General features: G+C 45.9%; 1 protein-coding gene across 1 annotated transcript in view; it reads left to right on the top strand.

Annotated features, from left to right (window-relative positions):
• Positions 1 to 10,187, top strand: part of LOC126152249 (uncharacterized) — a 555,653-nt gene extending 545,466 nt beyond the window's left edge. Inside the window, 2 exon segments of the mRNA XM_049915995.1 lie at positions 8,648 to 9,954; positions 9,997 to 10,187. Of these exon segments, the coding sequence (XP_049771952.1) occupies positions 8,648 to 9,954; positions 9,997 to 10,107 (1,418 nt within the window). The 3' untranslated portion in view covers positions 10,108 to 10,187.
• The last annotated feature ends 7,136 nt before the right edge of the window (positions 10,188 to 17,323 follow it).

The following is a 17,323-nucleotide window of genomic DNA, read 5'->3' as shown; positions in this document are numbered from 1 at the left end:
ATTGTTACGAGGTCTGGTACGCTATATACAGGGTGTTTCAAAAATGACCGGTATATTTGAAACGGCAATAAAAACTAAACGAGCAGCGATAGAAATACACCGTTTGTTGCAATATGCTTGGGACAACAGTACATTTTCAGGCGGACAAACTTTCGAAATTACAGTAGTTACAATTTTCAACAACAGATGGCGCTGCAAGTGATGTGAAAGATATAGAAGACAACGCAGTCTGTGGGTGCGCCATTCTGTACGTTGTCTTTTTGCTGTAAGCGTGTGCTGTTCACAACGTGCAAGTGTGCTGTAGACAACATGGTTTATTCCTTAGAACAGAGGATTTTTCTGGTGTTGGAATTCCACCGCCTAGAACACAGTGTTGTTGCAACAAGACGAAGTTTTCAACGGAGGTTTAATGTAACCAAAGGACCGAAAAGCGATACAATAAAGGATCTGTTTGAAAAATTTCAACGGACTGGGAACGTGACGGATGAACGTACTGGAAAGGTAGGGCGACCGCGTACGGCAACCACAGAGGGCAACGCGCAGCTAGTGCAGCAGGTGATCCAACAGCGGCCTCGGGTTTCCGTTCGCCGTGTTGCAGCTGCGGTCCAAATGACGCCAACGTCCACGTATCGTCTCATGCGCCAGAGTTTGCACCTCTATCCATACAAAATTCAAACGCGGCAACCCCTCAGCGCCGCTACCATTGCTGCACGAGAGACATTCGCTAACGATATAGTGCACAGGATTGATGACGGCGATATGCATGTGGGCAGCATTTGGTTTACTGAAGAAGCTTATTTTTACCTGGACGGCTTCATCAATAAACAGATTTGGCGCATATGGGGAACCGAAAAGCCCCATGTTGCAGTCCCATCGTCCCTGCATCCTCAAAAAGTACTGGTCTGGGCCGCCATTTCTTCCAAAGGAATCATTGGCCCATTTTTCAGATCCGAAACGATTACTGCATCACGCTATCTGGACATTCTTCGTGAATTTGTGGCGGTACAAACTGCCTTAGACGACACTGCGAACACCTCGTGGTTTATGCAAGATGGTGCCCGGCCACATCGCACGGCCGACGTCTTTAATTTCCTGAATGAATATTTCGATTATCGTGTGATTGCTTTGGGCTATCCGAAACATACAGGAGGCGGCGTGGATTGGCCTCCCTATTCGCCAGACATGAACCGCTGTGACTTCTTTCTGTGGGGACACTTGAAAGACCAGGTGTACCGCCAGAATCCAGAAACAATTGAACAGCTGAAGCAGTACATCTCATCTGCATGTGAAGCCATTCCGCCAGACACGTTGTCAAAGGTTTCGGGTAATTTCATTCAGAGACTACGCCATATTATTGCTACGCATGGTGGATATGTGGAAAATATCGTACTATAGAGTTTCCCAGACCGCAGCGCCATCTGTTGTTGAAAATTGTAACTACTGTAATTTCGAAAGTTTGTCTGCCTGAAAATGTGCTGTTGTCCCAAGCATATTGCAACAAACGGTGTATTTCTATCGCTGCTCGTTTAGTTTTTATTGCCGTTTCAAATATACCGGTCATTTTTGAAACACCCTGTATATGAGGCATGAACAGCATCAGACGTTAAGTCAAACGTGCCAATTGGACAGAAATTGGCACGATATCCCTCAGGGCAACATCCAAGAAATGAGTCAATGCCAAACCCAATAACTGCTTGCATAAGGGCCACAGCTGGACCAACGTCTTCCTGTCTTTCTCAGTTTGTGAAGCTCTTTCTGTTGAATAAATTACCCAAATTTTCTGAAACTGTAATCGTCTGTTTGTCTATTCATGTACATCATGTATATCACATCTACTAATTCCCGTGTCATTCAGTTAATTCCTTCGTTGTGCTTCGGTTTCTTTTTTCTTAGAACTTTTCCATGTAACAGCATAAACACGACGTCACCGAACGCATCAGAATAATCCCCATCCTTCTGAGGAAAGAAGAAACCACGACGCTCGGACTCTTAATTAATAACTAGACAAAATAACCTGTTTTGGTATGGAATTCTAAGCTTAAATGCATTACTAGTACGCTTTTAAAATCGGCAATTGTACATCATGTGTAGTCGATCTACTTACAAGAAAAATGCATAGTACGTGGATTTCAAGGTTTCCGCTTGCAGAGGAATTTCATAGAACTTTTCCATGTAACAGCATAAACACGACGTCACCGAACGCATCAGAATAATCCCCATCCTTCTGAGGAAAGAAGAAACCACGACGCTCGGACTCTTAATTAATAACTAGACAAAATAACCTGTTTTGGTATGGAATTCTAAGCTTAAATGCATTACTAGTACGCTTTTAAAATCGGCAATTGTACATCATGTGTAGTCGATCTACTTACGAGAAAAATGCATAGTACGTGGATTTCAAGGTTTCCGCTTGCAGAGGAATTTCAATAAAGGCCACTTAACTAGACATTCAGTTGTTGCGACGGTCTCTTTTTTTTCCGCTTCTGTCCAGACCAAATACGAGCGATTGCGTAACAGAATGCGGCTTGAGCCCGGAGGAAACGGCAATAAAAATGCCGCAGGTTTTAATTAAACCTTCTGCCCTGTCGTTCTGAGCGACAAGTGTACAGCGCCGCGTCGAATACTGTGGCACTGGCGAGGTCAGAAAACGACTGCCCGGAGCACATCGCGAGGTATCAACACAGCTGCCGTTGACAGAATTTCAGAGAGAGAAGCACAACCTCGAAATTACACGGATCGGTTTTTTTTATTTTTTCAGACGACAGTAGCGGTAGACCGTCTCGTCTCTTTCCGCCTTTTACGTGAACTATTGCAATCTCATATTTTGCCGAGCCTGTACTACTGCGATGTAGCCCAACACGGTACAACCAATGAAAAACTCTAGACTGTTATTAGAACTAGTCAGGAATGCATGTATGCGCTACATATTCAACATGTTGCAATGTTGGACGTTATACGTGTTTCATACACGCAGTTAGCATGGTGACTGCCATACGCTATGTATACTTTGCGTATCCTTAGTACACACGTACCGCAGTAGCTCATATCAGAGATCAAGTATGTATCATCTCAACATAATCGCAAGGTCTCTCTATTTTAACGCTCTGCTCATCCATAAAACAAAAACGCCCGCAAACTCTTTCTCTGATGGAAGAAGTAGCCATGCATTCTGCGCACGACTCAAGGCCCTGCTGGATTTAAGAAAAAGCTGGAGTCCTTATTTTCGTCAACCTCACAACTTTTCCCGAAAAATATTGAGATATGCTGCCAGTGCTCCCCGTCAACCAGAAAAGAAAATGCTCGCATCTTCTCCTTCTCCCACTGGCGCTCCTCTATTTCTCGTTTCTCAATCAGTCACGCCACTTTATTTCTTCCCCCTTTTCAATACTTGCGTTCAATAAGATTCTTCTTTCTGTTCCTTTTCTGTCACAGTCATTGCTGCCGGCGACTTGAGTTCATATGCATGTGCACGTAATTTTTGTCTTTATTTGTCTAGTTTTCACGAACTGATGTAAACTGTGTTTATTTTTCCACGACAGCTGTTTGGTTGGTGCATAATACATAGCGATTCTCCAAAAGTTTAATAAACACAGTAGATACATTTTAATTAAATCGACTGTTGGTTCTTGTTGAAACATTGTTAATTAACTAAATGAACACTGTTTTTTGCCTTGTTGCCCAAATTTCATTATCTTTACTGTACAACTTAGGTTTCGGGTTATTAGCCGACTTTCAAGTACATTATTGATTACAAAGATGGTAAGGCAAAGATAAAAATGATTATAAGGCAAAAATTGACATCTGAACTTCTTAATGTATCGATCACTGGCTTAATGTAGAATTACTTCAATGATCGTTTATTGACAAATTACATATGGAATTATACAATTTAGCAATTACACTAACATGAGTAAACATTCCTAGAAATAAAGTTAGGCATCAGCCTAGAACTGTTTATCTACTGATGGACTGAGACCCAAAGTTTTACTAATATCCAGGAGTCGAGCCAACCCAGTTCAATTATTCGCCTCTTTTAGATGATATCACAACTCCGGAATAGAAGTAAAGCATTGGGCCTCAGTCCCCCAGCAGATAAAAAGTTCTAGGCTGATGCCTAACTTTATTCCTAGGAATGAATTCAAGTAGTAGCTTAATCTACATCTAACATCAAATAGTAAAATTAATACAAAACTTTCCTTGCTGCAGTTGCAGCGTGAGTGCTAACAATAGATTATAATGCTGAAATATAAACAAATACAAAAGCTTAAATTCAGTCAGTCATCAATACAATGACTATGCCGTAGATGACGATCCCTGACTGCCATGGAAGTTCGTAAATGTTACGAAATGTCAGACACACAAAACTGACTCTGTACATAGATGTTTGAACTTAAGTATACCTGCCGCTGGAGCTCCGGAGAGGGGATGCTTGCATATCATTGGCAGCGGCGTGGGCGTTCTTGGGGGCGCCCTCGTGCCGCGGTGGTGGCTGTAGGAAACATAGCGGCGTGAGTGGCAGCGCGTGTATCTTAAAGTGCGGCCAACCAGATGACCGCCGATGCCACATACCATAGAAACAAACTAAGTATGGTTAATGACCAAAAAAATCAATTTGCATAGGTGTTTGTTACCGAGCGTAGAAGCTACGAATTACAGTTAACATGGAGAAATGCGTCATACACAGTTTGCCGTCTTACAATACATTTCTTCATTTCTTGGAGTACAGTAAAGTCTCGTTAACCCGAAGCCAAAGGGACCGACAAATCTAGAGTACATACTAAAAAAAATCGTATTACATGAAAGACACAATTTTAATACTTATACATGTACATTGATACATTAATGTGTAACATATTGAAGTATCAATAATTTTACATTAATGTGGACTAATAACACTACAAAGTGACCGTAAAAGTACAAGCACTCACACAATACACCATTTTCTTGCAAAAAATTCAAGCACGGTTTGCTGACGTTCACGGGAACGAAAATATCTTGCAATCTTACAAGCAATTGTTAACTATAGCGTTCGTAAATTAACACTTAAAAATTCTGTGACATCGGAAATTTGTGTTACAATGAAATTTAGTTACGTCAGGGACTGGAAAACAGTTCATAATTCAACTTAATCGAAATTCGTGTTAAACAATAAAATTTCCCATAAGAACTAACGTATTTCAGCGGTGAAAAATATTTTTTTCGTGTTCGCCAGCATTTTTTTCGCTTTGGTCTAAAGCGAGTTCGAGCTAACGAAGTTATACTGTATACTTATGAGCCAAAACATTATGACCACTGCCCACCGCAAGGTTGTATGCTGCGTGGTAGCACTGAGGGCACGTGACTCGGAGAGGAAAACATGTCAACGGAGAAGAGACGAATGGGGAACCATTCTAGCTACGATAAGCGGAAAACCGCCGACTTAAGCGACTTTGATAAAAGCCAGGTTATTGTAGCCCAGAGCCCGGGAGAGAGAATTTAGGAAACGGCGAATCTGGTCAGCTGTCGTAAGCATCTATGGAATGTGGTTGAAGAATGTTGAAACTACGAGGAGGAGACAAAAAGTTGAACGTCCATCCTTCTTCTCAGAACTTGGGGATTGGAGGCCTTCCCGCTGTCTACAGGAGGATAGGCGGCGATCTGTGGCAGATCTGACGACAGAGTACCGTGCTGGCTCAGACACAAGTGTTTTGGAGCACACTGTCCAGAGCACAGTGTTGAACATCGTGTTCCGCAGCAGAGGAACCCTACATGTTCCCAGATTGACCCAACTATTCGTCAATTACAGTGCGCACGGGATCATTGAGACTGAACCGCGGATCAGTTCAAAAATGGTTCAAATGGCTCTGAGCACTATGGGACTCAACTGCTGTGGTCATAAGTCCCCTAGAACTTAGAACTACTTAAACCTAACTAACCTAAGGACAGCACACAACACCCAGCCATCACGAGGCAGAGAAAATCCCTGACCCCGCCGGTAATCGAACCCGGGAACCCGGGCGTGGGAAGCGAGAACGCTACCGCACGACCACGAGATGCGGAATCTTGTCGCCTGGTCGGATTAATCCCATTTATTGCTAAAACAGGTCAATGATCATGTCCAGATACGCCGTCATCCAGGTGAACAGGCGTTCGAAATATGCAGCGCGCCGGAGTGGCCGTGCGGTTCTAGGCGCTACAGTCTGGAGCCGAGGGACCACTACGGTTGCAGGTTCGAATCCTGCCTCGGGCCTGGATGTGTGTGATGTTCTTAGGTTAGTTAGGTTTAAGTAGTTCCAAGTTCTAGGCGACTGATGACCTCAGAAATTAAGTTGCATAGTGCTCAGAGCCATTTATGCAGCGCGCGACGGACATAGGCCGGTGGGAGCAGTATTATGTTAAGGGGGCATTCACCTTGGCTTCCGGGGGAACCTGCGGTAGTAATGGAAGGCACCTTGAGAGTTGTGGGCAACGTGAACATTATTAGGGACCACCTGTAACCCCTTGATGTCTTCCTCAACAGTGATGGCATACTCCAGCAAGATAACTGTCCGTGTCACAAGGCCACAACTGTGCTGCAACGGCTTGAGGAGCACGATAGTGAACTCTCGTTGATGTCTTGTCCATCAAATTCAAGTCTTATCCGAATCTGGTGAAACCCAACTGGGACGATATCGGGCGCGGCTCTGCACCCACAAACTAACTGCTGTGACGTGTGGGTATATATCAGGCGCCAAAAACCTCTGGAAAGTTTTCAAGTTCTTGTCGAATCCACGGCAAGCAGAATCATAGCTCAACTGCATTCGAGAAGTGGACCAATACTCTTTTAAGCAGGTGGTCATAATTTTTTGGCTATTAGTATTTGTTTACTAAGATGGTATCTGTTCTTTCGGACATGTCCGAAAGAACAGATACCTTCTTAGTAAATATATATAGTTTCTTTTTTTGTTTTTTTAAATCTTTATTTGATCATTATCATGTTACAATGTAACCTACTACCTAAATACATTAGTAGGTCCCATATTTAACTATTTCTAAGTTCTATCTGCAGCTATTATTATGTTTAACACTACAGGTTATTACTACACTCCATTACCACTATGGGGATTAATCTACTATACTACACTGTACTATGTTATTGTCTGTGTAGTGTTCCTTGATTTTGGCTTCTATTGTTGGGATACTACTTGCAAATGGTTATTATTATGACTACTCTACCCGGAGCGTTACAAGTGTGCCAGAATAGATACAAACCTAGCTTTTTTGGCCATTCCCACTGAGCTAATCCCAGTGGGAGTGCCCCTGGCACTGGGCTGGCCGATGACGTAGTCGCTGCAGTTTTATGCTATTCCTATTATCCTAGTTTGATCTTATAACTAACCTTATATCTAATGTCATAATCGGTGCATAGTCAAATCCGGTGGTAATGTACTACCCCCAAACTATTCCGAAAACCTGTTTAGGCTCACCGGCCACTTGACCATCTTCTTCTTCTGTGCGAATGCACGAACAGAGCCCGAACTCTTACGGGAATCGGCAACGCGCCGCGAGTAATGAGTATAATGGGCGGGGGCACTACGAATGTAGTGCGGGACAATACGTTGAGAATGTGGGTTTCGCGGGAGGCGTGCCAGAGATAAATCCCTGCAGTCGCACTATCCTCTGTGTCCTCGGTGGCTCAGACGTTTCCGAAATTAAAAACCAACGCCATTAGCTGGTTACTGGGAAAATATAGTTATGTCATCCACAAACTTGGGTCGGACAACGAGATATAATTCCGCGTTTACATGAAGTGTGAAAATGCAGAAATCAGCACGTATCGCAACCACAAGAAGCACTACGGCAACATGCTGAAGATCATTTTTGAAAGAATGGATGTTGGTTAAATATGTTGAACCACTACAACACCTTGAACGAGAACGAACAGAAGAAAATTAAAAGTCACTTGGTTTCTTATTATTATTCACTATTACCTTGCTTCAGGAACTTCTATGTTACACGAAAAGTTTTTTTTTTGTCAAAACATTTTGTTGAGAATTACTCGTGTTCGACCTCCAAAGTATTTGTGTGATTCAAGAAGAATTGTTAAGTTTTTATCAGTGTTCAGTTTCTACTCAGAGAAGAGGTTTCTTTGTCTTTCTTACATCGGAGAATGGGAATTTTGTGTTACGATTTCTGCACACTTAGTGCTATGACCTAACAGGGAAAATGAAAAAAGGGGTGGGAGGGGTTTCGGCCGCGACGCACTGGCAGTGAAAAGAAAAAAAGATGGATAGAGCGTCTGCCATCTAAGCAGGAGATCCCGGGTTCGAGTCCCGGTCGGGGCACACATTTTCATCTGTCCCCGTTGACGTATGTAAACGCCTGTAAGCAGCTAAGGGTTTCATTTCATTATGATGTTTTTAGTATTTGCTTGAAAATTTGTCTTTTTTAGTCCGCAGCTCGTGGTCGTGCGGTAGCGTTCTCGCTTCCCGCGCCCGGGTTCCCGGGTTCGATTCCCTGCGGGGTCAGTGTTTTCTCTGCCTCGTGATGACTGGGTGTTGTGTGATGTCCTTAGGTTAGTTAGGTTTAAGTAGTTCTAAGTTCTAGGGCACTGATGACCATAGATGTTAAGTCCCATAGTGCTCAGAGCCATTTGAACCATTTTTTTTTTTCTCTTATTTAATTGCAGGTAAGGCACAGTCTGAGGACTGCCGCTACGACGACTGGGAGGCGGTGGCGGAGGAGGCCCGCGCGGTCACGGAGTACCTGTACGGGACGCGCAGCCGCGCCGCGGCCAGGGCCCTGCTGGCTCAGCGCTACCACTCGTCCGACCAGTCGGAGGAGCCGGCGCGCCGCAAGGACAACGGCCGCCCCTTCAACGTGTTCGTGGTGCGCAAGTCGAACCCGCACAACCACCACGACGGCTCGCACCTGCACCACCACCAGCAGGTGCCGGCCCCGCCCCCGCAGTACGTGCAGCGGCCGCGGCGCAGCCTGCAGCGCGGCGTCACCACGCCCACCTCGGCGGCCGACGCCAACCCGTGCAACCCGGACACGTGCGACTTCTGGCCGCACTGCGCGCACCGCGACTCGCTCTACCCGCCCACCAAGTCGTCGACGCCATCGCCCTCCTCGTCGGCGGCCAAGCTGCCCCCGTCCGCGGGCGGCAACGGAGGGCTGTCCATGCGCGCCTCGCAGAGCTACCCGTCCTCTTCCGCGTCCTCGGCCGCGTCCAGGAGTCGCAACGGCGCAGGACGACGGGCGCACCACGACGCTCCCGACGAGAAGGCGGCGTCGGCCGGGTCGGCGCCTTCCGCGTCGCGGCGCTCCAACGGGTCGGGCGCGCGCTCGTCGCCGCCGTCGCTGGACCGGCTGGAGGAGTACGACGCTCTGACGCGCAAGATCCAGAGCGTGCTGGACGGCGCCGCGGCGGCTACGGCCGCGCTGGCCGCCGACGCCGGCGACGACCTCAAGCGGTTCGGCAAGTGGCGCGCCAGCAACGGGCTCGACAAGCAGCAGCTCCGCCGCTCGGCGCTGCTCGGCGAACGGCCCAAGACCGTGGACGCGGTCGGGCCGCCGACTCCGCCGCAGCATTCGCCTCAACAACAGCAGAAGGCGCTGAAGGCGCTGCGCGGCAACGGCGGGCTCTCCCTGGACCTGGACGCGCTGCCGCTGGAGCACCACCAGCGCGGCAGCACCAAGACCTCGCCCGTGTCGGTGCCCGGCGCCAGCCGGTCGCCGTCCAACAAGGGCGGCGGCGAATCCTCCTCGTCCTCCGCGTCGTCCTCCTCGAGCGACGTGTGGGTGACGACGTCGGATCGCACCGTCACCAAGTCCCCGCGCACGCACAAGAGCTCGGGCGCGTCCACGCCGCTGGGCAGCGCCGGCAGCGGCTCGGCCGGCTCGCGCGGCCGCTTCCTCGGGTCGGGCTCCGCCGGCAGTGGGAGCGCCGAGCGCGAAGCCCCCGTGTCGCGGCCGGGCAGCGCGCCCACGCAGGCCCACCACCGCGCCGCCGGCCACTACGACGACGACGACGAGGACGACGACGGCGGCCCGCAGAGGGCGCTGGACGCCCAGCAGCGGTCGCTGTCGCTGCCCAAGTCCTTCCTCTCCGAGCGCTACGGGCTCAAGCCGGCCAAGCACAGGTAAGCCTGCTTCGTCTCCACCGCTCTGTTCTTCCGCCGTCATTGTCCAGTTTCGCAGCTCTACCAGCACCTGCTTCTTCTATCTATCTATATCCGAATCCCGCTCCAGCTACTGCCGGGTCTGGGTGCTGATGAGTCCTCTCCATTTGGCTCGGTCCTCCCATCACTTTTCTTCCTCCACTTGCTGCCAGGTCACACCTCTCCTTTCTACAGATATTCTCACTCCCATTTTCCACCGTGTTTTTGGGCGTCCTCTAGGTCTTTTCCCATCCGTCTTTAGTTCTTCCATAATTTTGGGGAGTCTCTTCCCATGCATCCTCTTAACATGTCCATACCATCTTAACCAACTGGACTAAAAAAAATAACCTGCTTCTTATTTTTCTTAAATATAAGAACAAATAAGCCATCGGTCACAAATAATAAGTCAAATCTGACCAGGTTTCGACGCTACTATACGTACGTGACAAGCCCTTGATTCAAGGAGTCTTAATTTTTACATATGGACAAACAGACTGTTGTCGACACATGTCATGTGGAGACAGTTTTACTGAGTGATTTCTAATGTGAAGTTTGTAAGCACTACTTGACCTGTGCTGGTATATACCATGTCGTTTGTCACATTCCTACACTTGCTGTAGAGAGTTTCTTTCTGACACGTAACATTGGCCATGGTGTTCTCATTACAAGTTACGTTATCGGATTTTATGCAGGTTCGTCCTCCTGATGAAGACGGGTTTAAATCCACCAAAAGCATGCTAAAGGCTATTTGAAAATCACCATTTATTGCTACTGGTTGGCTGTCTATTATACCTGCAGCTCTTACTAACAGAATCGGGACTCGTGACAGTCGACGGTTTTCCAGTAGTCTAGGGTCCAACCGATAGGGTTACTAGCCCAGGCGAGGCGCTGTAGGCGATGTCGTGCTCTAAGCAAAAAGGTGCTCACGTCGGTCGTCCGCTGCCATAGACTACTAACGCCGAATTTTGCCCCACTGTCTTAACGGATACGACCGTCGAACGTCCCACATTGATTTCTGCGGTTATTTCAGGCAGTGTTGCTTGCCTGTTAGCACTGACTCCTCTAAGTGAAGGCCATCGGCCACTGCGTTGTCCGTGGTCAGAGGTAACGCCTGAAATTTGATATTCTCGGAACAATTTTGATGGACTGTGCGTCTGGTTCCGGCGGAGGTTCGAGTCCTCCCTCGGGCATGGGTGTGTGTGCTTATCCTTAGGATAATTTAGGTTAAGTAGTGTGTAAGCTTAGGGACTGATGACCTTAGCTGTTAAGTCCTATAAGATTTCACACACATCTGAAAATTTTTTGAACACTTTTGACACTGATGATCTCGGTAAACTGAATTCCCTTACGATTTCCGAAATAGTTGTCCCATGCGTCTAGCTCCAAATGCCATTCTGCATTGAATGTCTGTTAATTCGCGTCGTGCGGCCGTATTCATGTCGCAAATTTTTTCACGTGAATTACCTGAGTACAAATGACATCCTCGCCAATGCACTCTCCATTTATACCTTGCGTGCATATAATTACCGCCATCTATATATGTGCGTATGGCCATGATTTTTTGTGACCTCAGTGTATAAATCAACACAGCTATGTGGAATATTTCCGAGTGGTTCTAGGCACTTCAGTTCGGAACCGCGGTGATGCTACGGTCGCAGGTTCGAATCCTTCCTCGAGCTTGGATGTGTGTGATATCCTTAGGTTAGTTAGGTTTAAGTAGTTCTAAGCCTAGGGGATTGTTCACCTCAGATGTTAAGTTCCATAATGATTAGAGCCATTTGAACCATTTTTTGTGGAATATTTCGAACATACATGGTACCCTAAGGGTTGTGATGGACGATAAATTTATAAAACGGAGAAATAAACATTTAATTTACTTTTCCGCAAGTGAGCTTATGCTAATCCATAATGACCTCGAAGTTGATGAAAGGAATACGTTCCTTTCCTTTTGTACAGAGTCTAGGTAAGAATAATACGGAGTGAAGAATACTTTGATGGATCTCCTATCGCAGTATCCTTGCTGGGAAACAAGTCTTGCAATGAACTAGAACCTAGCTTGTGCTCTCAACTCTGCTACCTTCACATAGTAAATTACAGAGTTTTTCAGTATTTATACCGTGAAACAGATATACCACCAGAAAAAGCAAAAGCATAATAGTAGGAGAAGAAAAAGTATAGAAAATTACGTGTGCAGACGATCAAGCAGTTGTAGCGGCATCAGAGGAAGTAGTAAAATTTATGACAACTTTGCTTCCGCCGTTTTTTCCCCAACATTTGAGGCTTGAATGAAACAAATTGGTTACACATGTCTCATTAAATTTTCCATCGCTGGATTCTACTTTCTCCCATCTTTCGGGCAGTGTACGAATCCCGCGTCGAAAAAATTGTTCATCTTTTGAAGCGATCCACGAATCGATCCAATTTGTGACTTCTTCATGAGATCGGAAGTGTTGGTCAGCCAGGTCATGTCCCATTGATCTAAACAGATGATAGTCAGAGGGAGCAATGTCTGGAGAATACAGCGGGTGGGGTAGGACTTCCCATTTTAACGTTTCCAAGGACGTTTCGACCTCTTTTGCAACGTGGGGTCGAGCATTGTCGTGCTGCAAAATCACTTTATCGTGCCTCTCGCTGTATTGCGGCCGTTTGTCTTTTAATGCTCTGCTCAAACGCATTAATAGCATTCGATAACGAGCACCTGTGATTGTTTCCCTTGGTTTTAACACCTCATAGTACACGACGCCGAGGTGGTCCCACCAAATGCAAAGCATGATCTTGGAGCCGTGAATATTCGGTTTGGCCGTCGATGTGGAAGCATGGCCGGAATATCCCCATTGTTTATCGTAATGAACCCATTTTTCGTCCCTGGTCACAATGCGATGCAGAAATCCCTTCCGGTATTGCCTCTGAAGCAACTGTTCACAAACACACAAACGCCGTTCAACGTCTCTTGGTTCCAGCTCACACGGGACCCAAGTTCCTTCTTTCTAAATCATGCCCCTAGCCTTGAGATGTTTTGAAATGGCTTGCTGTGTCACCCCCACTAATCGTTCCAATTGAGTTTTACGCAAGTCTTCACACAGCAATATCTCCAATTCTGCATCTTCGAAAACACTCTCTGTTCCACCACTATGCTTGTCTATGACGTTAAAGTCATCGTTCTTCAAGCGTTGAAACCTCTCACGGCACGTTCTTTTACTATTAGTGTCCTTACCATACGTACTCGAGAGCATTCGATGAGACTCAGCCGCTGTTTTCTTCATATTGAAACAAAACAGTAACACCCCCCCGCAAATGACGAAAATTAGGCTCATAAACTGACATTTTCAATCAAGAACAACTGTATGATGCAGAGACAAATCGTGTAATATTTGAATGAGGTTATGTTGACTGAGGTACGAGCTAACTGCCTGACGTCAGCGATCTGTTTCTTTCGACACCTACTTACCGTTGTCGCCACATATCGGCAAACGGCGGAAGCAAAGTTGTACACCTTGTAAAAGAGAGGAAAGAGTGAATGAGGATAAATTTAGGAAAGACCGAAGTGTTGATCAGCAGCAAACATCAAGGTGTCGTCAACGTATCATTGGAAAGGTAGAGCATCGAATAATTAAAATGTTTAGATACAGCGGAGATAACCACGCTCGGTTACACGCCGCTATCGGGATAATGTGAGGAGGGTTGGCACTGGATCCATTCCATTGAACAGATTAACGATTAGGTACAGTGTGACGGCCAGCCTGTATGTGGTTTGAGGCGGCTTCCCCATCCGACTAACTCAGTGTTATTCAACCTGGTCTCTACCGCCCAGAAGTGGGCGTTCCAGCTTTCATGTTTAACAGATAGCTGTAGGGATTTTAAAAACGTTTTCATTAGGTTTTTAAAAATTTTTGGCATAAAGCATTTGGTAAGTAACTACCATTATATGCGTTAACTTGCAGTAACTCACTTCACAAATTTTATAAAGCAAACTAACTTCACTACTTTATCAATTACCATTACTATGGAGCTGGTGTGCGGTTAGGAAATTTTACTACTAACAGAGATACATAGGTAGACGGTAGATAGAAAAAGTCTAGACGAATATTTTTCTGAAACCACAGTTCCTCATCCTATCTCAGCTACACGGTTCGCAAACAAGCATGTTCACATGGGTAACACAAGGCGCAGTCAGATAGGGTACAGACTTTCCGTCATGGGGGAAAGGGGGGATGGGATGGCGGCGGGAAGGGCATCCAGTCGCCCTCTACTACTTTGCCAAATCCAGATGATGACTCCGAAAACATTCGGGGCGAAGGGCAGGAAAAACGGAGACATGGGAAGTTTGATGACAGGAGATAGAAACTGTATGGGCCAAATAACAAGTAGAATATCCATGAGTAAAAGGGTTTAAGCAGGCGTCAAAGCAGGTATCGCACAGTCATCGTCATACATTCAAGGTTTAAGACACTGAAGAGCAACATACACATTGGATTTAATACACTGCACATGAACAAAAAATCATAGTAGAATCATATTAGAAGTTGACCTGCACTACCAACAAAAAGAAATATGTCCTCAGCATTCGATGGTGACTAGACGTTCTAGGAGATGTATCTATTCGTGCAGTAAAAAAAATGTGATTTACAACCTCTTCTTAACTACAGTCGCAGAGTGGGGATGCGACCACACCAGTACGATGTAGATGCTTCCTGTAACAGCCATGGTTGAATGTGATGTTCGTTACAGTGTTCGTGAGTTTTCTGGAGCACCGATCTTCCTCATTCCAGCTGTTAGGATTCAGCACTATAGTCATTTGGGTATAGTCTTTGTACTTGGAATTCTCTTGCTAGTCCGTGTTCAACCTCTCCCTGATTATTAATCTGATAACGTTTAAAAGATCTGTACCATTTAATTGCAAGTGTCCCCTCGCTCCGTCATAAACGGCTAGTATGAACTGTTTCATTGCCAGGTATTCCACTATGCTTCAGCCGAGCACATGAGAACTCCCTGATTCCTATTCATAGTGTGTAACATCATATTCATGTTGTCACATGCTATTGGATGGCTGGATCTTCCGTTATGCAGATGTCTTAAAATGGTTCAAATGGTTCTAAACACTATGGGACTTAACATCTGAGGTCATCAGTCCCCTAGACGTAGAACTACTTAAACCTAACTAACCTAAGGACATCACACACATCCATGCCCGAGGCAGGATTAGAACCAGCGACCGTAGCAGCAGCGCGGTTCTGGACTGAAGCGCTTAGAACCGCTCGGCCACAGCGGCCGGCGCAGATGTCTTAATAGTTCCAGGGCCGATCTGGAATCAGAAAGGATGACGAACTTACAGCGCAAGTGCTTCTCGGCGGAATGGAGAGCTCGCAGTATAGCCAAAATCTCGGCTGCCATAATCGTGAATTCCTTAGAGAGCTTGAATTTCATTCCAGTATGACAGCTGCTATCCCAGAAAGCACAACCGCATCCATCTTCATTCTTCGAAGTGTCGAAGTAGACAAATCTTGATGTTTGGAGAGATACTCCGTCAAAATGCAGTTATCTTAATAACCACAGCCAAAGTACAGGTCAAATACAAGTTGTGGTTCCAATACATTGGTGTGGGCTCTGAGCACTATGGGACTCAACTGCTGAGGTCATTAGGCCCCTAGAACTTAGAACTAGTTAAACCTAACTAACCTAAGGACATCACAAACATCCATGCCCGAGGCAGGATTCGAACCTGCGACTGTAGCGGCCTTGCGGTTCCAGACTGCAGCGCCTTTAACCGCACAGCCACTTCGGCCGGCAAAAACAATACATTGGTACGGTAGTCTGCTTCAAAGCAGAATAATCGTTCAGCAGACACCCTTAGTTTGAGAAATAGACCAGTATACAGGCTTGCGGCAGCAAAAGGAGGAACACTTTTATTGAGGCAGTATCTGGAGGTATAGCACAACCCCGTAAGTTACAAATGTCTTGTAATATCGGGTGGTTATAATTAAAGTGCATCTACTCACAGAGGTCCGGCTTCAGCTGTAATTATCTTATGGCAGCGAAACTTGGTACATATTCTAATGCGTTAACGCGGCACCGGTTTACGTTGCAAGAGAATCAGTTCTAATTTTGGGCATCAGGAGCAAATCTGACGATATGAATGCAAGAAAGTCGTATAGAAATGTTTTCATATGTAATGAAAGAGGATCGGGACTTGAGCAGAAAAGGTCAAACAAGTGAGAATCAACATTACCCCTTTCTCAATTGTTTGACCTTTACTGCTCACGTCCCGTTCTTGATCCATTAACAGAAAGGGATAATGTTGATTTTCTTACTAACGGACGCTCTCACGATTTGTTCAATATGAGCACCGGAGACGACGACAAGATGCTGCAGCGCCACATTTGCACCTGCTGACCAAAACTGGAACTAATATTTCTCCAGCGTAAATCGGTTCCACATTGACGCATTAGCATATTTGCCATGTTTCTCTGCCATACGGTAATCACAGCCCACACTGGACTTCCGTGAGTATGTGCACTTTAAATACAACCATGCAGAATCTGGTCTTACTCTACCTGCGACCGTTTGCGTAAAAATTTCGCACTCAGGTATTCACGACGTAGGCATAGTGTAGGCTCGTTTACTTCAACTAAAACAGCGTAAGTTAATGTAAAATGGTGAAATTTTTTTTTTTGACGAAATAAGAATTCTGGTGTAACTTGATCTTATACTCGCCAAAAGTTTTATGTGGAGTGGAGTGGATGGAAGTGAATCATGGCCATTCAGACATAAAGGAAATATAATTGAATACTTTTTGTATGTAGTTGCTGTTGTTGTTGTTGTGGTCTTCAGTCCTGAGACTGATTTAATGCAGCTCTCCATGCTGCTCTATCCTGTTCAAGCTTCTTCATCTCCCAGTACTTACTGCAAGCTACATCCTTCTGAATCTGCTTAGTGTATTCATCTCTTGGTCTCCCTCTACGACTTTTACCCTCCACGCTGCTCTCCAATGCTAAATTTGTGATCCCTTGATGCCTCAGAACATGTCCTACCAACCGATTCCTTCTTGTCAAGTTGTGCCACAAACTCCTCCCCAATTCTATTGAATACCTCCTCATTAGTTATGTGATCTACCCAACTTACCTTCAGCATTCTTCTGTAGCACCACATTTCGAAAGCTTCTATTCTCTTCTTGTCCAAACTATTTATCGTCCATGTTTCACTTC

This window comes from Schistocerca cancellata, chromosome 2 (genome assembly GCF_023864275.1).
Source record: "Schistocerca cancellata isolate TAMUIC-IGC-003103 chromosome 2, iqSchCanc2.1, whole genome shotgun sequence".
Lineage (NCBI taxonomy): Eukaryota > Metazoa > Arthropoda > Insecta > Orthoptera > Acrididae > Schistocerca > Schistocerca cancellata.
This window is presented reverse-complemented; position numbering and strand designations above follow the sequence as displayed.